Source organism: Octopus bimaculoides, chromosome 9 (genome assembly GCF_046866305.1).
Source record: "Octopus bimaculoides isolate indiv1 chromosome 9, ASM4686630v1, whole genome shotgun sequence".
NCBI lineage: Eukaryota > Metazoa > Mollusca > Cephalopoda > Octopoda > Octopodidae > Octopus > Octopus bimaculoides.
In genome coordinates this window covers 36266290-36282448 of record NC_142936.1, presented here as the reverse complement: position 1 = coordinate 36282448, position 16159 = coordinate 36266290, and the positions used below count along the sequence as shown (strand labels likewise).

General features: G+C 36.8%; 1 protein-coding gene across 7 annotated transcripts in view; it reads right to left on the bottom strand.

Annotated features, from left to right (window-relative positions):
• Positions 1-788: 788 nt before the first annotated feature.
• LOC106878848 (glycogen debranching enzyme) overlaps positions 789-16159 on the bottom strand; it is a 123978-nt gene continuing 108607 nt past the window's right edge. For 6 of the 7 annotated variants that reach the window (XM_052970632.2, XM_052970628.2, XM_052970626.2 and 3 more), the window contains 8 exons: positions 14216-14327; positions 8535-8670; positions 7615-7724; positions 6378-6580; positions 5533-5630; positions 3065-3152; positions 1890-2078; positions 970-1190 (listed from right to left, as the gene is read on the bottom strand). In XM_052970632.2, the coding sequence (XP_052826592.2) occupies positions 1107-1190; positions 1890-2078; positions 3065-3152; positions 5533-5630; positions 6378-6580; positions 7615-7724; positions 8535-8670; positions 14216-14327 (1020 nt within the window). In that variant the 3' untranslated portion in view covers positions 970-1106. Of the gene's footprint in view, positions 1191-1889; positions 2079-3064; positions 3153-5532; positions 5631-6377; positions 6581-7614; positions 7725-8534; positions 8671-14215; positions 14328-16159 lie in introns of all 7 variants that reach the window. The other variant, XM_052970629.2, reaches the window with a different exon arrangement.

Sequence of the window (16159 nt, the reverse complement as noted above, 5' to 3'; positions counted from 1 at the left end):
TTCACTATTGTTGCTGAAGTAATGATGGAAGAACCACTAAGGAGATTGTACATGAGTAGGTGTTAACAGATAACAATAAAAATGGATCAATTACCGAGGTTCATTTCTATGTCTTCTAGAATTATGGTGTGTGTGTATATATATATATATATATATATATATATATATATATCACAACTGTACTGTTAATATCATACTTGTACTATTTCTATCATTGGTGTGATATTTGTATTCTATTGTACAACTATACTGTAGTGCACCTGAGCACTGTATATAATATGCTAAATATAATATATCTAAACTAGCAATGTAAACTGAGAGAAATATCAACAATGTCTTAACAATCGAGACAGAAGTTTACGTAACCTTGAGAGAGATAGAAGGAGGGAGGGAGTGCTAAAGCACTAAGCAGCTTAGAATACAATTAGTGATTTGTTATAGAAGTAAAATTAACAACTATATCTAGGTATGCCTTGGCAGATAAAACAGGTAAGTGTGCATACATATACACACATAATATATACATATACATTTACACAAACACACACACATATATATAATCAAACCGGGTTAGAGTTCAAATTTGCCTTTAGATAACTGCAAATAAGAAACTTCTTCACATCACACAGAAGAACAAGTCCTATATCTCTGTATGTGTGTGTTTTGCATTGGGAGAGGTTAAGCAACAACCCTAAATTTATGCAGTAACCAATCTACTGCTGCAAACTTAATTTTTAGCTACATTGTTAACTTATAAAGCACCCAAATTTATTTATTTATTTATTTAAAAAATAATTTAATATAAAATATGAGTTTTGAAGCAGAAGAATATTAACAAAATACTTTGCAATTAGTAATGTAATTAAATAAAGAAAACATAACATTAAACTGGTTACTACATAAATTTAAGGATACAGTTTATCTATTCTGACAGCAACCAAGAAGAAAGACGACTTTAAGTGGCTGTATCTTATACAAGATGGTGAAGCATGGCATAAACTCTGTTTTCTTTCACACATTATTGCAAGAAAGGGAGGAAAGGATTTGGTAAAATACCAAGTGAAAACGGGTTATGGAATGGGTGCTGACGAGAAATGTGGGCAAATTCAAACCATATATTCCATGTCATACAGAGTTTCCAGAATTGTGCTTACACTCCATGCTTGTGCCTGACAACTGGGAGGGCAGTGCTACAAAAAAGAAAAGAAAGTCAATGGTTAACTGAAATATTTCAAATGTGTGTGTGATGTATAATATACACACCACATGTGTGTAGAATCAACCTTATATTTATACACATGGTAAACTAGACAATAGTAAATGAATGAATGAACACATTAGTTTGTGTGTGTCTGTGTGTAGGAGAAGCATCGATAATTGAATCTGAGGAAGACCTTTAAAAAGATGACGTTTTTAACTAGCAGGAAATATCATTAAATAAGCAACAATTTTTAATCTTAAATCATTAATTTTGGATTCTAGTTAGGTCAAGAGGAAAAGATTGTGACCTTTACAGCTCCTTTCAGACAAGTGTGGTAGATATGGTTGGTTCTTATTGAGCTGTCTGCAGGAGCAACATGGGTAAGGACAGAATCCCAGAGCAATGACATCACTGGCAAGAGGTATTAAGTATAGGGGTTGGTATGAAAGGGGTGGGGCTGAGTTGATGAGAGAGTTAGGTCAGTGGAGGTGGCATGAAACCAGCTAAGGAGCAGAAGCCATTGTAGTTACATTGGAAAAGGCTACAGGGGACACAGCACATTTGTAGAGGTTGGAAGGTGTTGGTGAATGATGTCATGCCAATTATTCAAAGCAAATAATACAAACACACAGTGAAAAAAATAAATGGTAAAAAAAGAAGAAAGGTATATGCTTAAAAAAATACTTACTGCACCGTTTTCATTTGTCAATTCTGGCAAAGATTTCCATGGAGAGTTGAGCAAATGTTGGTAGTGCTTGGTAAGACAGATTTTCACTTCGTTCATTGCTTTCTTCAATGTACCAGGCTCTGTCTTATCAAGGATATTGGCGAAATACAGTTTAGCACGGAAGAAGAATCCAACAGGCCAAACCCATTCCTTTGAAGAGACATAAGGAATAAATATGAATTTACATATTTTGGATTTGTACATATTCAACAAATGACTTGATCTCTTTTGATTGAGTTAAACCATGCAATACTAATTTTCAACTATTTAACAATACACAGTCACTGATATATTTATTGTTTGTTTATAATTACACCATGGAATGGTCGTTTTAACCCTTTAGAAACCAATCTGCCTCAGACCACTCCTGGTTCTATTACCCAATTAAAACCTTTTATCAAAATTTCATGTTGATTTATGTTCCGGCACCAACTTAATAAAGAAAAAGTTATTTTACTAAAATACTAAATTCATTATTTTCAAAATTAATTGAAACAAAGGCAGTATATACAATAGAAATACAGTAACAAAAGGTTAGGGAGATATCAGGGGTAGAAGAGGTTTAACACTCAGCTGTGTCTACATAGATCAAATATCATTATTTTGTGTAAGCTTTGCTTTTGTGACCTTTAAATCTTTCTTTTACAAAACCTCTATTGTTGATGTTATCAAAAATAAAATTACGCACTCTTGGAGTGGTTAGCATTAGGAAGGGCATCCAGCCATAGAAACCATTCCAAATCAGATTGGAGTCTGGTGCAGCCCTCAGCTTACCAGCCTTGGTCAAACCGACCAACCCATGCCAACATAGACAATGGATGTTAAATGATGATGCTGCTGATGATGATGATGATGATGATAACGACAGCTGAGAAGTTGTAAGTATTGGTTTCAAATTTTGGCACAAGGCCAATAATTTGGGGGTAGGGGGGTAAGTCTATTGGATCAACTCCAGTGTTCAACTGGTATTTATTTTATTGACCCTGAAGGGATGAAAGGCAAAGTCGACCTCGGCAGAATATGAACTCAGAACATAAGGATGGACAAAATGCCACTAGCATTTCGTCCTGCATGCTAACAACTCTGCCAGCTCAGCACCTTAGAAGTTGTAAATATTAGGAATAGTTGGTACTTACAGGTCCATTATGGTAGTTAAAGCCCTTGGCCACTTTAGTGTCATTTGAATCATTAGTGTTGTCATATACTCCAGCATAATTCCAATCACTTTAAAGTAAATAATGGCATTTTTTTTTAGATTAATGAATAAGAAAAAATAAGTGGTTTATTAGTTGGGAAATTACTAGAAACATGTAAATATGTAGTGGGGGGGGGAGAGACACACACACAGATATCATCAGCATTGTTTAATGTTAGCTTTTCCATGCTGACATGAGCAGAATGCATCTGTTCTGCTTTTTCCAGGTTTTTATCAATTTTTTGGTCAAGTAACCAAGGTAAAAACATACAAATTTGTGGTATATATGCGCATATGTATGCATGCATGTAAATGCACCACATACATTACACCAATCATTATCTATAACAAAAAAACTTCACCAAAATTTTAAAACTTGGCAAAAATAAGCATAAAGTTTGTAAACTTCATAATTCTAAAAATTACATTGGCCAAACAAATACAACACTTTCTTGCTGGTTCAATGCATTTACAGCATGGTGTATTATATATATAACAGTATGTGACAACAAGAGAGAGTCACTATGTGGTAGTTCAATGTGTAGAAATAGCAGCTAAATTCCCATTGCTAGCACACCCTTGTCTGAAAACAAGGAATGACATATTTTATAACTAAAAACCTACATAAGTTTCATATGGGAGAAAAAGATGGGAGTAGATAAAACTTGAATACTTATAATAATAGATCTGTGTGATCAGGGTTGAGCTAGTGCTCAACCACAATTGTTGGCACTCCGTCGCGGGTTCCAGTTTATCCGATCAATGGAACAGCCTGATTGTGAAATTAACGTGCAAGTGGCTGAGCACTCCACAGACACGTGTACCCTTAACGTAGTTCTCAGGGATATTCAGCGTGACACAGTGTAACAAGGCTGACCCTTTGAATTACAGGCACAACAGAAACAGGAAGTAAGAGTGAGAGAGAGTTGTGGTGAAAGAGTACAGCAGGTTTCACCACCATCCTCTGCCGGAGGCCTCGTGGAGCTTTAGGTGTTTTCGCTCAATAAACACTCACAATGCCTGGTCTGGGAATCGAAACTGTGATCCTATGACTGCGAATCCGCTGCCCTAACCACTGGGCCATTGCACCTCCACGCTCAACCACAACAAAAATGACAAAAATAACAACATCAAATGAAACTAAATAGGAAAACATTAGTTGACAACTTTTAGCTTTAGCTTCTCCGTGTTACTCAACACATTCAACAACAATCTTCTTTCACTTGGCTCAGTCAGTTGTTATTCATTCCATGCAGTGATAACTGTCTGTAGATCATGTTGAAATGTCTGCTTCAAGTGATCTTTGTTCTACTCCTTTTAAGCCTGCCACCAGGTGGTGCCTATGTCATGCCTGTTTTCAAGTGCATTTGATCAGCTAGATAGAGAATGTGACCAGCCAGGCAGAATTGGTGCTCAACAGTGGTTCTCAGAATCTCCTCATTTGTGATACAGTCCTGCCAGCTAACCCTCAGTTCTTTCTGAGGCACCTTTGATAGAATACATTTAGTTTAATATTCATCCTTACTGTCTCACTAGCATATATTCAGAACACAACTCTATTGGTTCTCAACAGAGATTCATATGGTCCTGGGGGTTCCACATAAGAGGGGTTTTTTTGCTAAAATTTAAGCACACTAAACTGGTTATACTTCTACAATACACAAAATATTCTGACAATTTTTTATTACAATTTCTAATAATATTTAATTCTAAAAATTTAACAGAATTTTTTAAACATTGAATGGCTATGAGGTCTACCCAAGTAAAATAAGAATCAAAGGGGTCCATAGACAAAGATGGTCAAGAACCCCTGCTCTAGAAGGTTAGTCATGGAAGCAATAGAATTAGTGTAACTCAATTTCCAACTAAAATATGAGAGAACATCCTACTAACAAAAACCACTCTCAGAACACATTGTAGAGTGGTTGGTGAATGAGCAGAGACAACATTGAGAAAAATTTTTAGCCTTGTTGAGTACAGGACAATGTCTCTAGTGAAGTCACAATGGAAAAATACACTCAGCCCATTGTGTAAAGTAGTTGATGACAGAAAGGGCATCTGGCCATAAACACCAAACCAGAAATGAAATTTACAAGCAAAATCTGAACCCCAAAACCATTTAGGAAACCTAATTGTCTCATGTCAGCAGGGAAAGCAGATATAAAATGATGATGATATGTACACACACACACATGCAATTGGTTTCTCAGCAGCCTATATTTTCCTAATTTCACTCACAAAGTATTGGGTTAATCCAAGACTCTTGTAATGAGTTCTGGATTGAATGTAGAACCATGTGGTTGTAAAGCAAATATCCTAAGTGTAGAGTCAAGTCTTTATAATAAAAGTTTATACAGATTATACAGTTTAAACTAAGAAACACCAAACTTGACAAAGAAAATAACTCACTTGGTATCCAGAGTTTTCATGCCTAGTGGTCCCAGTAAGATATTTTCTGCAACTGTTAGTGCATACCATGCTTTCTCAGGTGAAAATAGATTAGGAGCCTTGAAGGAAATAAGAAAAGCAAGTGAAAAATTTCAACCAGATGTTGATATTTAGATTATGAGTTTAATTTATAAAAAATAAACAATGAGGCAAAAACCTTCTGGTAGTTATCCCTGTTTGACTGGGGACCTACATTGTTCATCCAGTATCTTAATTAGGAAACATCAATGACTTTATTGAGTCTATCCAATGAAGATAGTGCCCCAATATTGAATTTAATTCAATTGACACTAAAGTATCAGTCTAATTTGTTTTAACAGATAGTTGTAGTAAAGAAAATCTGTTGTATTAATATTGAAGGGATAGATATGAGGAGCTGTCAATTAAAGCTAATTGGGCTGAAACATTTACTACAGATTTTTGTGTATGATATCAGCCCCTGATTGATATTTTGTAGAATATATGGATTGTGATGAATTATATTCTGGCTTGCATGGTATTATGAAATAGCTGAGAGACATTGTCTTTCATGAATAAGAATACATTTCTGTTACAAGTGTTTGGAAAGGTGTGAACTCAGCACTATAAATGAATAGAATGAATCATAGAGAATTTAGTGTCACTGCTGGGATACAACACACTGCCAATGATGGAATAAGAACCAACAACCCTTTGTTTAGAAGTCTGACATCTTAACTCAGTCTGTAGCAGTCTTCGGGGAAAAAATGTGTACAATTGTTCATCAGGTATTTAATAGTAGAGGAACAGATGAGAAAACATATTAAAATAATTAAACATCTGCTTACCACAACCATAGCAATAGGGAAGTTGGGGCGTAATTGAAAATCACACCAAGGCTGAGAAGCACCCACTGAATCTTTGTAAATGCCCTTGCGGTTAATATATTTGAAGTTTTCAATATCTGGTGTTGGGTTTCTGTGAACCCAGAAGAACTTTTCAAAGTTGTTTCTAATCAGATCAGCCCAGCTGGAGAATGTAATGTCTTTGCCTGATAATACAAATACAACATAATGATATCACAAAAGTTATTTAAGAGGATAATATAAGAAATAAAATAGCACAATCTCACGCACACATTCACATAGAATTTAGGTAGTAAACAACTGGTACAAGTGTTTTATTATATCCAGTACAAACATGATTTTGAATTCAAAGTATTCTATTAGGTTTAAATAAAATAAATGCTGTTATACAAGAGGTTAAACCTTTACCTGTCCCGTGTTTCATATGTAACACACAGGACATATCTTCCTAATGTCAATGCAACATATATAAAACAATTCCCAATTTTTTTCAATCACCAGAGTAACTGAGGTCTCACAAAAGGAAAACTTTATATTACTCAGAACGTTTAAAACAAGGGCTAAAATAAGTCTGAAAACTGCAAGACACCTGTTCTTATCAATATAATGTAAAACTGATAGGGTATTCTATTCAAAGATTATAGAAAATAATGATGACAAAATCATGGAAGTTAATCTCAAATCAAACAAATTTATTTTTTCTGTGTGAAACTGAGGGGGAAATTTTAAACCTAAAGCATTGTTGAATTAACATCATCATTTCATGTCCGTATTCCATGCTAGAATGGGTTAGGTGGTTCAACAAAATCCAACAAACTAAAGGGCTGTGTTGGGCTCCAATGTCTGCTTTGGATACCCTTCCTAATGCCAACAACTTTACAGAGTGTATGATGTATTATTCTTGTGGTCCCCACACTAATGAAGTGATCAAGTAACTCACAAGACAAGACTCCTTCACAGATTTGGGATGCAGTATCAAGGAAGGTTGCTTCGTGCCAAGTGTTGAGAGAGATAGGGACAGGTGTCTTACTGCAATAACAGTATATAAAGGCATTTTCCCCTCACTAAAATACTTGCAATGACTACTAACAGTTACCTTGGTGTAAGTAGCTTCCTAGTTAGGTATGCAACTATAAAACTGTAACAGTTGAAGAGAAACCACAAGTTGTAGCATTCATGATTTTCTTTTAAAAAATTATATTTTACAAAAGAAACTTACCATCTCGTCTTTTAACACTGGAGTAGCGATAATGTCCATCATTATTCATTTTATTTAACCATGTTATAGCTGAATAACAGAGGGCTACCAGCTCCACAGCAGAACCATCCCTAAAAATGAATTAATATTAATTACCACAGAGTGTATATAGGAAAATTCTTCAATAGAGATAAACAAAAATACCATTTCAAAATAACACTAAACAAATATGTATGTAAATATGTATGTATATATGTATGTACGTAAGTATGTATGTATGTACATTTCTGCTGGAATCTCCTTCCATTCACAAGTACTCCATATAGCATCTGCTTAGGAACCCTGCTATCCTTCATTCTAATAAGGTGTCCAGTCCAACGTAACTGGTGCTTGTGCACCATCGCCTCAATACTCAAGATATCAGCTGTCCTCAGGACCTGTGTGTCTGGAATTTTTGAGGTCCAGCCAACATTGAGAATGTGCCTGAGATGAATGGAAGGAGACTCCAGCAGGAACCAAGGCTGCGATTTAAGGACTGTGTCAAGTCTTCATTAAAGGCCTGTGATATGCAGGACACTGACTGGGAGAACAATGCCTGTCATCGCGACAGATGGAGGAAGCAGGTTAAGGAGGGGATCGACACTTTTGAGAGAGCACGTATCCAGCATGAAGAACTTAAGCGAGCTGCGCGAAAGCACATGGCTCGTATAGTGAATGGGAAAAGCTTGGTCTGCAATGTTTGCAGTCGTGTATGCTTGTCAAGAGCAGGGCTCATTAGCCACCAACGGAGCCGCAAATGCAAAATATAAGCTAGTCCTAGAGCACACAATGTTCCTGAAGGTCGGCAATGGTCTTCCTCGGTCACGAGTGGATGGCCATCATGTATGTACATATGTATGTAAGTATAAACCCTCCAAAATTTAAAAGTAGCATGTATGCACCTTGGTGTTGCTGGTTGGCCACGTGTTCCAGCTTTCTCAGAACTTCCCATCATATCCATCCATGTACCACAGTTGTGTATGTTACCTCCGAAAACGAAACCAGTCTTCCAGTCAATTCCAATACTGTTGTTGAAACCTTTAAAATAGTAGAAAATATAAGACATTTTATGTAAATTATGACATTATCAAAAACTTTACATATTTTCCTGGATATCATCACAACTACTACTACTACTACTACTACTACTACCAGCACCAGTACCAACACCACCACTGCAGTCACCACCACCACTATTACTGCCACTCCCTTCCCACCACCACCACTGCTGCCGCTGCCACCACAACCACCACCACCAGTGGTTCAAATTCCGAGGTTGACTTTGCCTTTCATCCTTCTGGGGTTGATGGAATAACTACAAGTTGAGCACTAGAGTTGATATCATCAACTTGCTCCCATCCCCTAAGACTGCTGACCTTGTGCTCAAATTGGAAGAATGGTTAAAAAGTCTGAAAAATGCTTTGTGGTATTTCTTTTGACTCTTTTTGTTCTGAGCATTCTCGGAGTTCAAATACTGCCAAGGTTGATTTTGCCTTTCATCCCTCTGGGGTCAATAAAATAAAGTACCAGTCAAGTACTGGATTTGATAGTATTGGCTAACAGAATTGCTGGCCTTGCACCAAAACTTGAAACCATTATTATTAGTAGTATAAAGTCTTGCAGTGATTGTTGTGGAGTTTGTCTCTTATATTCAAGAACTTAAAATTTAAGTCTCAATCATATGAAACATTGTGCCCTGTAAAGTGATTTACTTTTCTTCTTTTAAATACATATATCTATATGGAAAGATTAACAGACAGAGTAACTGAGTTGAAATCCAACACAAATATTTCATTATTTCATAATATCTCTGTCTAGAACATTTACTGTATTTTCCAGTGTATAAGCCACACCCATGTATAAACTGCATCCTCAATTTTTAGTCTCCAATGGGGGAAAAACGTGGGGGAAACCAGGAAATAACTGGGGCTAATGAAAAGGGACGAATACAGACTTCAGTTTCATGATAATTTCATACTTAACAAACATTTCTGACTGCAATCATTGATATTCATAATTATTAATGGAAGAAGATAAAGTCTGGGTTTTAAATGCAAGAGATAATAAGAGAATGTCTTTTTATTATTTGTATTTATATGATTTATTCATATTGTGATCTTTATATTCTTTCTTGAAAATGTGTGGTCCTAAAAAGGACTGACCCTAATGGGTAGAGACTTCACTCAAAGCTTAAGAACTCTTCGTCATCAGATGACCCATTAAAGACCTCGTAGAGTTGATCATCTACATATGCCAGTTCATCCTCATCATCGCTAGAGTCAGAAGAGTCGGGAGAGATGGCATCGTCTTCCCACAAGATGTCATCTTCTGTGTTGTCGAACATGTTGGATATGTAGCACTTCAGGAAAGCCTGCTTGATGATGTCTTCTGGAATCTCCTCCCAGACCTTCAGGATCCACTTGCAGATTGTCCCCAAGTCAACTTTCTTCATGTGCCTGGTCTTTACCATCTCCTTCAGTGCATTGGTCATCCAATCCTCCCAGCTGTGCTTGAGGTGGCCTTTAAATGGTTTGCTGATTGCAACATCAAAGGGTTGAAGAAGGGATGTCATTCCCAAGGGGATCATTGCCATGTCGATGTTCAGACGACATGTTTTCACCTTGGTTTCTTCTTGTGGCATCTGAATGCATCCAGAACTAGGAAACTCCTTCTCTGATGCAGTCCACTGATGTGCTTCCCCCACACTACCCAAAGTCAGTCCTCAATGAGTGCCTGGTCCATCCAACCTTTCGCTTGGGCTCAAACGATGACCCCTTCCGGAAACTTGGTGTCTTTGGGTAGTGTCTTCCTCTTGAAGACAATGTACAGTGGCAGCTTTCCTCAGTCAGCTGTACAAACCAGCATCCCCGCAAAACGGTCCTTCTTATGACCTGTCATGATGATTTCCATTGTCTTTTCCCTCTTCTCAGCAACAGTTCTCGCCATCAGAAGATCAAACATGAGGGGAGTCTGATCTGCGTTGCCAATGTGGCTCAGAGGGTTCTGATGCCATTTACGCAGGTTGATGATAAACTGCTGGAACCTCTCAGTCTTCTCAAGATCTTCTGGCAGCCACTGTGCAATGTGGGTGCAATGCCTGATGGACTGATCATGCCTGCACATAAACTGGAAAGCCCATGGTGTACTGGAACAGAAATCTGTGACACCAATGTCTTTGGCAATCTTCTTGGCCTTAATTCGAAGAGTGAATGTCAACACTGTGAGTCCCACCATCCTCTTCTCTTTCACCCATCCAAGAAGCCTCTCCTCCAATTCCGGCACTGCGCCATCTTGCCCCTCATCGCCTTCTTCTTCTTGGGCATCAACTCGATTGAGGCCTCATTGGAGCGCCATTGTCAGACAACAGATTCATCAACCCTGAAGTGATGGCCTGCTGCACAGTTTCCAAACTCCTCAGTAAACCTGGAAACTGAGAGCTTGAAGGCAGCTGTGAATGCTTGTCTCACCCGGATGACTTGACCACCGTTGAACTTGAAGAGCGAAGTAGATGAGTCGCGTGGAACTTGAAGAGCAGAGTAGATGAGTCAGTAAAGCTAATTATGGTCCAAACAATAGGATATGGCTTGAAAGCTTCCTTTGATCATTACCATTTTCTTTATGTATTTACATAGATATATTACAAAAACAAACAAGCCAGTGCACTTACCAGTACTTTAAGGTACGGTAATGAAATTCCAGTTGACTTGATTTGTATTTCTTTGTAGCATTGGTGATGATGATGAAACTTACCTTTCCCAGTTCAATATAATTCTAAATAAATGCTCTTATCTCGCCTTATATGAAATAATTTTTCATATTCCATTTTAATTTACTTGTTATCTAGAAAATATATTTCATCAATCACATTCAAGAATAAATCACAGCTCTCTCTCTCTCTCTCGTTTCCCCATATGGCAAGATAAATCATACATCCGGGTCACCGAACAATAGTTGTTTATGTTGTAGACCTGGGGATTACCGAACTTGTAGGTAATTCGCAGTAAATCAGAGAGTGAGTGGAAATTGCAATCAACTGTCAATCATAGTGCATTTGTCAGACAAAAGGTAAGTCTTTTCATAAATTCTTGCTACTTTTCAACCGGCACACATCCTTCTTCTACAGGGCTATAGCACCATCGAAGTGGAGGCTGCGATTGAGACGACACCGGTGCATGTTGGCTTGAAATGCATAATAAGAGTGTATGATGGACAAAATGGACGATGACACTGAAATAAGAATATCTAAACATTTTTTTTTTACTAGTTTTAACAGCAAGAATTGTAAGGGGAGCTAGTACCATGTGAATCTTGGATAATTACGTGAAATAATGTTTGGGTTTTAGACCAACTTTTCTTTGTAACCGTGTATAAACTGCACCCACCTTTCCTGGATTTTCCTGTCAGAAAAAGTGTGGTTAATACACCGGCAAATATGGTACTTTATATGACTTAGGTCGCCTTTTTATGAAGAATAGGTAGCGATTGTTTTGGGAGACTTGCCTCTGAAACAGATTGTGTCCTTTACTTTATGGGAAGCAAATTAAGCACTTGTCATATGGATCTAATTTGCTAAGGAAAGGATGAACATTTTTAGAACCTCTCTCACATTCTTCAACTTCTAGTTTAAGCTGACAGGTCTTCTTGAGTACAGCAATGTGTTACATATCTTGGTCCTCTGTTATCTCCTTGGTAAGGTTCAGCACTTTGAGATCAGCCTTTAATACTTCATTCCATGTCTTCTTGGGTCTCTCTCTCTTCCACAACTTACCTCCACTTAAAGTAGACAACACTTCTTTATGCAACTGTCATCATCCATCTGCTTCACATGACCAAACCAGCACAGTCTCATCTCTTGTACACTGCAGATAATTCCTCTTATGCCTACCTTCTCCCTCAATACACCAATGCTCTGTCTCACATGCACACTGACATGGCACATCCAGCAAAGCATACCAGCTTCATTCCTCTCCAGCCTTCACATGTCCTCCACATTCAGGACTTATGTCTTACTATCATGCAGCATTGCACTTCGTACACATGCATCATACAATCTTCCCTTCAATCTATCTCTCTATTAAAATAATTTATATGTTTGTACATGTTTTGTAAAAGAAGCAATGAAAATCCTGAATCAACAATCACATTAAAACAGTGGATATGATGTCATTTCCATACTACAAACCCTTTCATTCATCAACTATTTTACTAACAAAACACACACAAACAAACCAACACTTTCAATTTTCTAAGTTTTACCTTAAACTTTCTCTTTTCTATATTTCACATTTTAACATTAATATATTGTTATTAATTTTAAGCTGGCAAGCGAGTAGGTGCTACAGACAGCAGCCACATGATTTTCAAATTACATCCTAACATCTGGAAACGAAGGACACATTGGATTTGGTTCTCAATTGCAATGTGCTGTGAACTTGGGAACAGGCAGGATGGACACAGATGGAATGACTTTCAACATAAATATACTCGATCAGAAATAATCTGGAGGTAACTAAAACAGTTACGAACCATCTAGGGAGCCTATGCACAGTTGCTCAAACTGCTAGAAATAGTAGCCAAATCTGTATCAAATCATGTGCTATAGCATCTTTAAAAGAGGAAGTATACACTGGATAATGTAATCTATAATATACTAAGAGACATCTTTATTATATGTCTGCTCAATCAGGACTTGTCTGAGGGTAAACAGCAACTAGGGGAATCTTTATATAGTTGATTGACTGGCTAGAAATAGCAGCTCAAAGATCAATCAGATCACATCCTGTCATTTCATAAAGGATGGCAACGTTACAGAATGAAATCTTTGATTTACAAAAAAGACAGATGGTGATAGCTGGAAGACTTTCATCATAGGTTTGCTCAATCAGAACTGATCTATAAATATTTCCAGCCAATACAAAATTCTCTATGTTAGTGTCATATACTACCTTACACTCTTGGAAAACATATTACACAATTACAATACATAAAAACACATTTTTCTTATTTAAAAACATATAACAAAAAAAAATTGCAGTGTCTTTTGGGGAGCTCAGAATGGATTAATGGCACTTCAATTCATTTTAATGGGGAAATTTGATTTGAAATATGAGTAATTTGAGTTACGAGCTCTGTCATGGAACAAAGGTACCACTGTATATGGAAATAAGATAGGGTGGTCATGGCTAGAAAGTCTTTAATTAAAGGTTTATTTTATTAGGGCTGGATAACAGGTAAGCAACAACAACAAATATAAAATATAATAATCTTTTACACACACAAACATACACACAATCCCACATTCTCTCTTTAACCCTTGAGTATTCAGATTATTCTGTGAAATGTAATCCTTACTTATTCACATTTTGTTTTGAATTAATCATGCATTGTCTTGCAGTTTTCAGATTTCAACGATGTGACAGTTTATTCTTAGAATGACATTGTACGGAAAGTTGAAAAGGCCGGACCTGGTCAGTTTGAACATGAAATAGGTAGAATATTGTGGCTGGGTATGGCCGGATTAAATTCTAAAGGATTAATACAGATGAATAATCTTGACCTTTTTTGTATGCTTATGGTACCTTACCTTCATCTGACATGTGCATGTCAATCTTATGACCAGCATTTCGTTCTCGGAATTTCAGACCGTGAGCATGAACACTAAGACCTTCTTGGATAACTTTACTCAAAAGTTGAATCTAAAAGGAAACATTTGAGAATAATAAATGTTAGTTATTAATATGCATATTTGACAATTCATTATATTGAATCATTAACCATATAACATTAGCAGCTGAGAAATATGAAAGTAATTTATGTATATACTTTCAAATTTCTCGACTGCTAATTTATCATCATTACTTTAACATTCACTTTTCAAAGCTTGTATGGGTCAAACAGTCTATACTGGGGCATTTTCTGTGTCTAGATGCCTTTTCCGTCACCTACCCTCACCTGTTTCCAAGCAAAGTAATATTTCCTCATTGCCAGGCAGGTTTTCACAGAATATTGGTTTCAAGTGTTAACACAAGGCCAGCAATTTCAGGGGAGGAGTAAGTCAATTACATCAACCCCAATGCTCAGCTGGTACTTAAGTTATCAACCCCGAAAGGATGAAAGGCAAACTTGACCTTATTGGAATTTGATCTCAGAACATAAAGATGGATGAAATACAGCTAAGAATTTGACCTGACCTGCTAATGATTCTGCCAGCTTTCCACCTTTTTCACAGAATATTGGAAAGGAATGACACTGCTTGTATGACAGTTACATTCATTTACAATTATTATGTAATGTCAAGATAAGTTATCCCTCCCATCATATATATATATATATATATATATATATATATACTGTTGTGTCTGGGGAGAGTCATTTTCTTATCGTGCCTTAAAATTTAACACACTCACCGTTAAAATTTCCACTTATTTCTTATTTTTCTAAAATTTTCGTTGCATCTTGCAACCTTTTCAATAGTCTTGACTCTGTCCGTTATTTACGCTGCGTTCTGTTTTTGCTTTTGTTTGTTTATTTTTGCGCATGTGTGTGTCTATAGTTATTAGTGAGAAGTCATTAATCTGGGCAAAATACTTTATAAGCTCTCTGTAAGTACACCAAGCTAACAATATTGTTTAGATTAGTAAAGAACTCTGCATAGTCTTGTATATTGTAAATCCATGATTGTGTTTCAGTTATACAGGTTTTTAGACAAAGTGTCTTGTATGTGTATGTGTATATATATATATTATGTGTATGTGTGTGAGTGCATATGTGTATAAATATGTATATGTATGTGTGCCTATGTCTGTGTGTATCTGTGTCTTGACATCATATAATGGTCGTAAACAAGCACCACCATCATACAAGTGGTGTTGTCCATTTCCAGTCTACCATGAAAATCATGTCCAGCCAAGAGGAAACATTACCTTACTTGGCAACAAGTGAAGGTTGTTGACAGGGGTGGTATCTTCCTCAACATATTCTATCTGATCCATACAAGCATGGGAAAATGTGTGTGTGTGTGGAGAGAGAAAGAGAGACAGAGAGAGAGAGAGAGAGAGAGAGAGAGAGAGAGAGAGAGAGAGAAGTGTATGGGCACCTTTAGCTGAACCCATTTTATTGTTAGCATTTGAATTAAAATCCAAGATTCCTTTCCCACCCAAGTTATTTTCCACAGATATTGGCCAAGAAATACTCAGGCTGAATGTGATCTGCGTTAATTACAATAATGTAGGAGGGCCTTCAAAGTTTATGAAGCTCTTCAATAACAGTAGTTTAGGTGGGTCTTGAAAGTGTAAGATCTTCAATTTCAACAGTCTAGTTGGGGGGCTTCAAAGTCATGGACATTGCTTTTTCCCCTTGATTGGCTTATATAAAAAAATATCAAATGAAATTCATACTGGGAATATATTTAGTTTGTTATTTGCATGTCTAGGAGGGCTGTTCAACTGGTTTCAAGGATGGAATGTTTAAACCAGAATCAAATTAACTAATGTCTTGGATAGATGGGGCTATTTACACCAGTATCAAA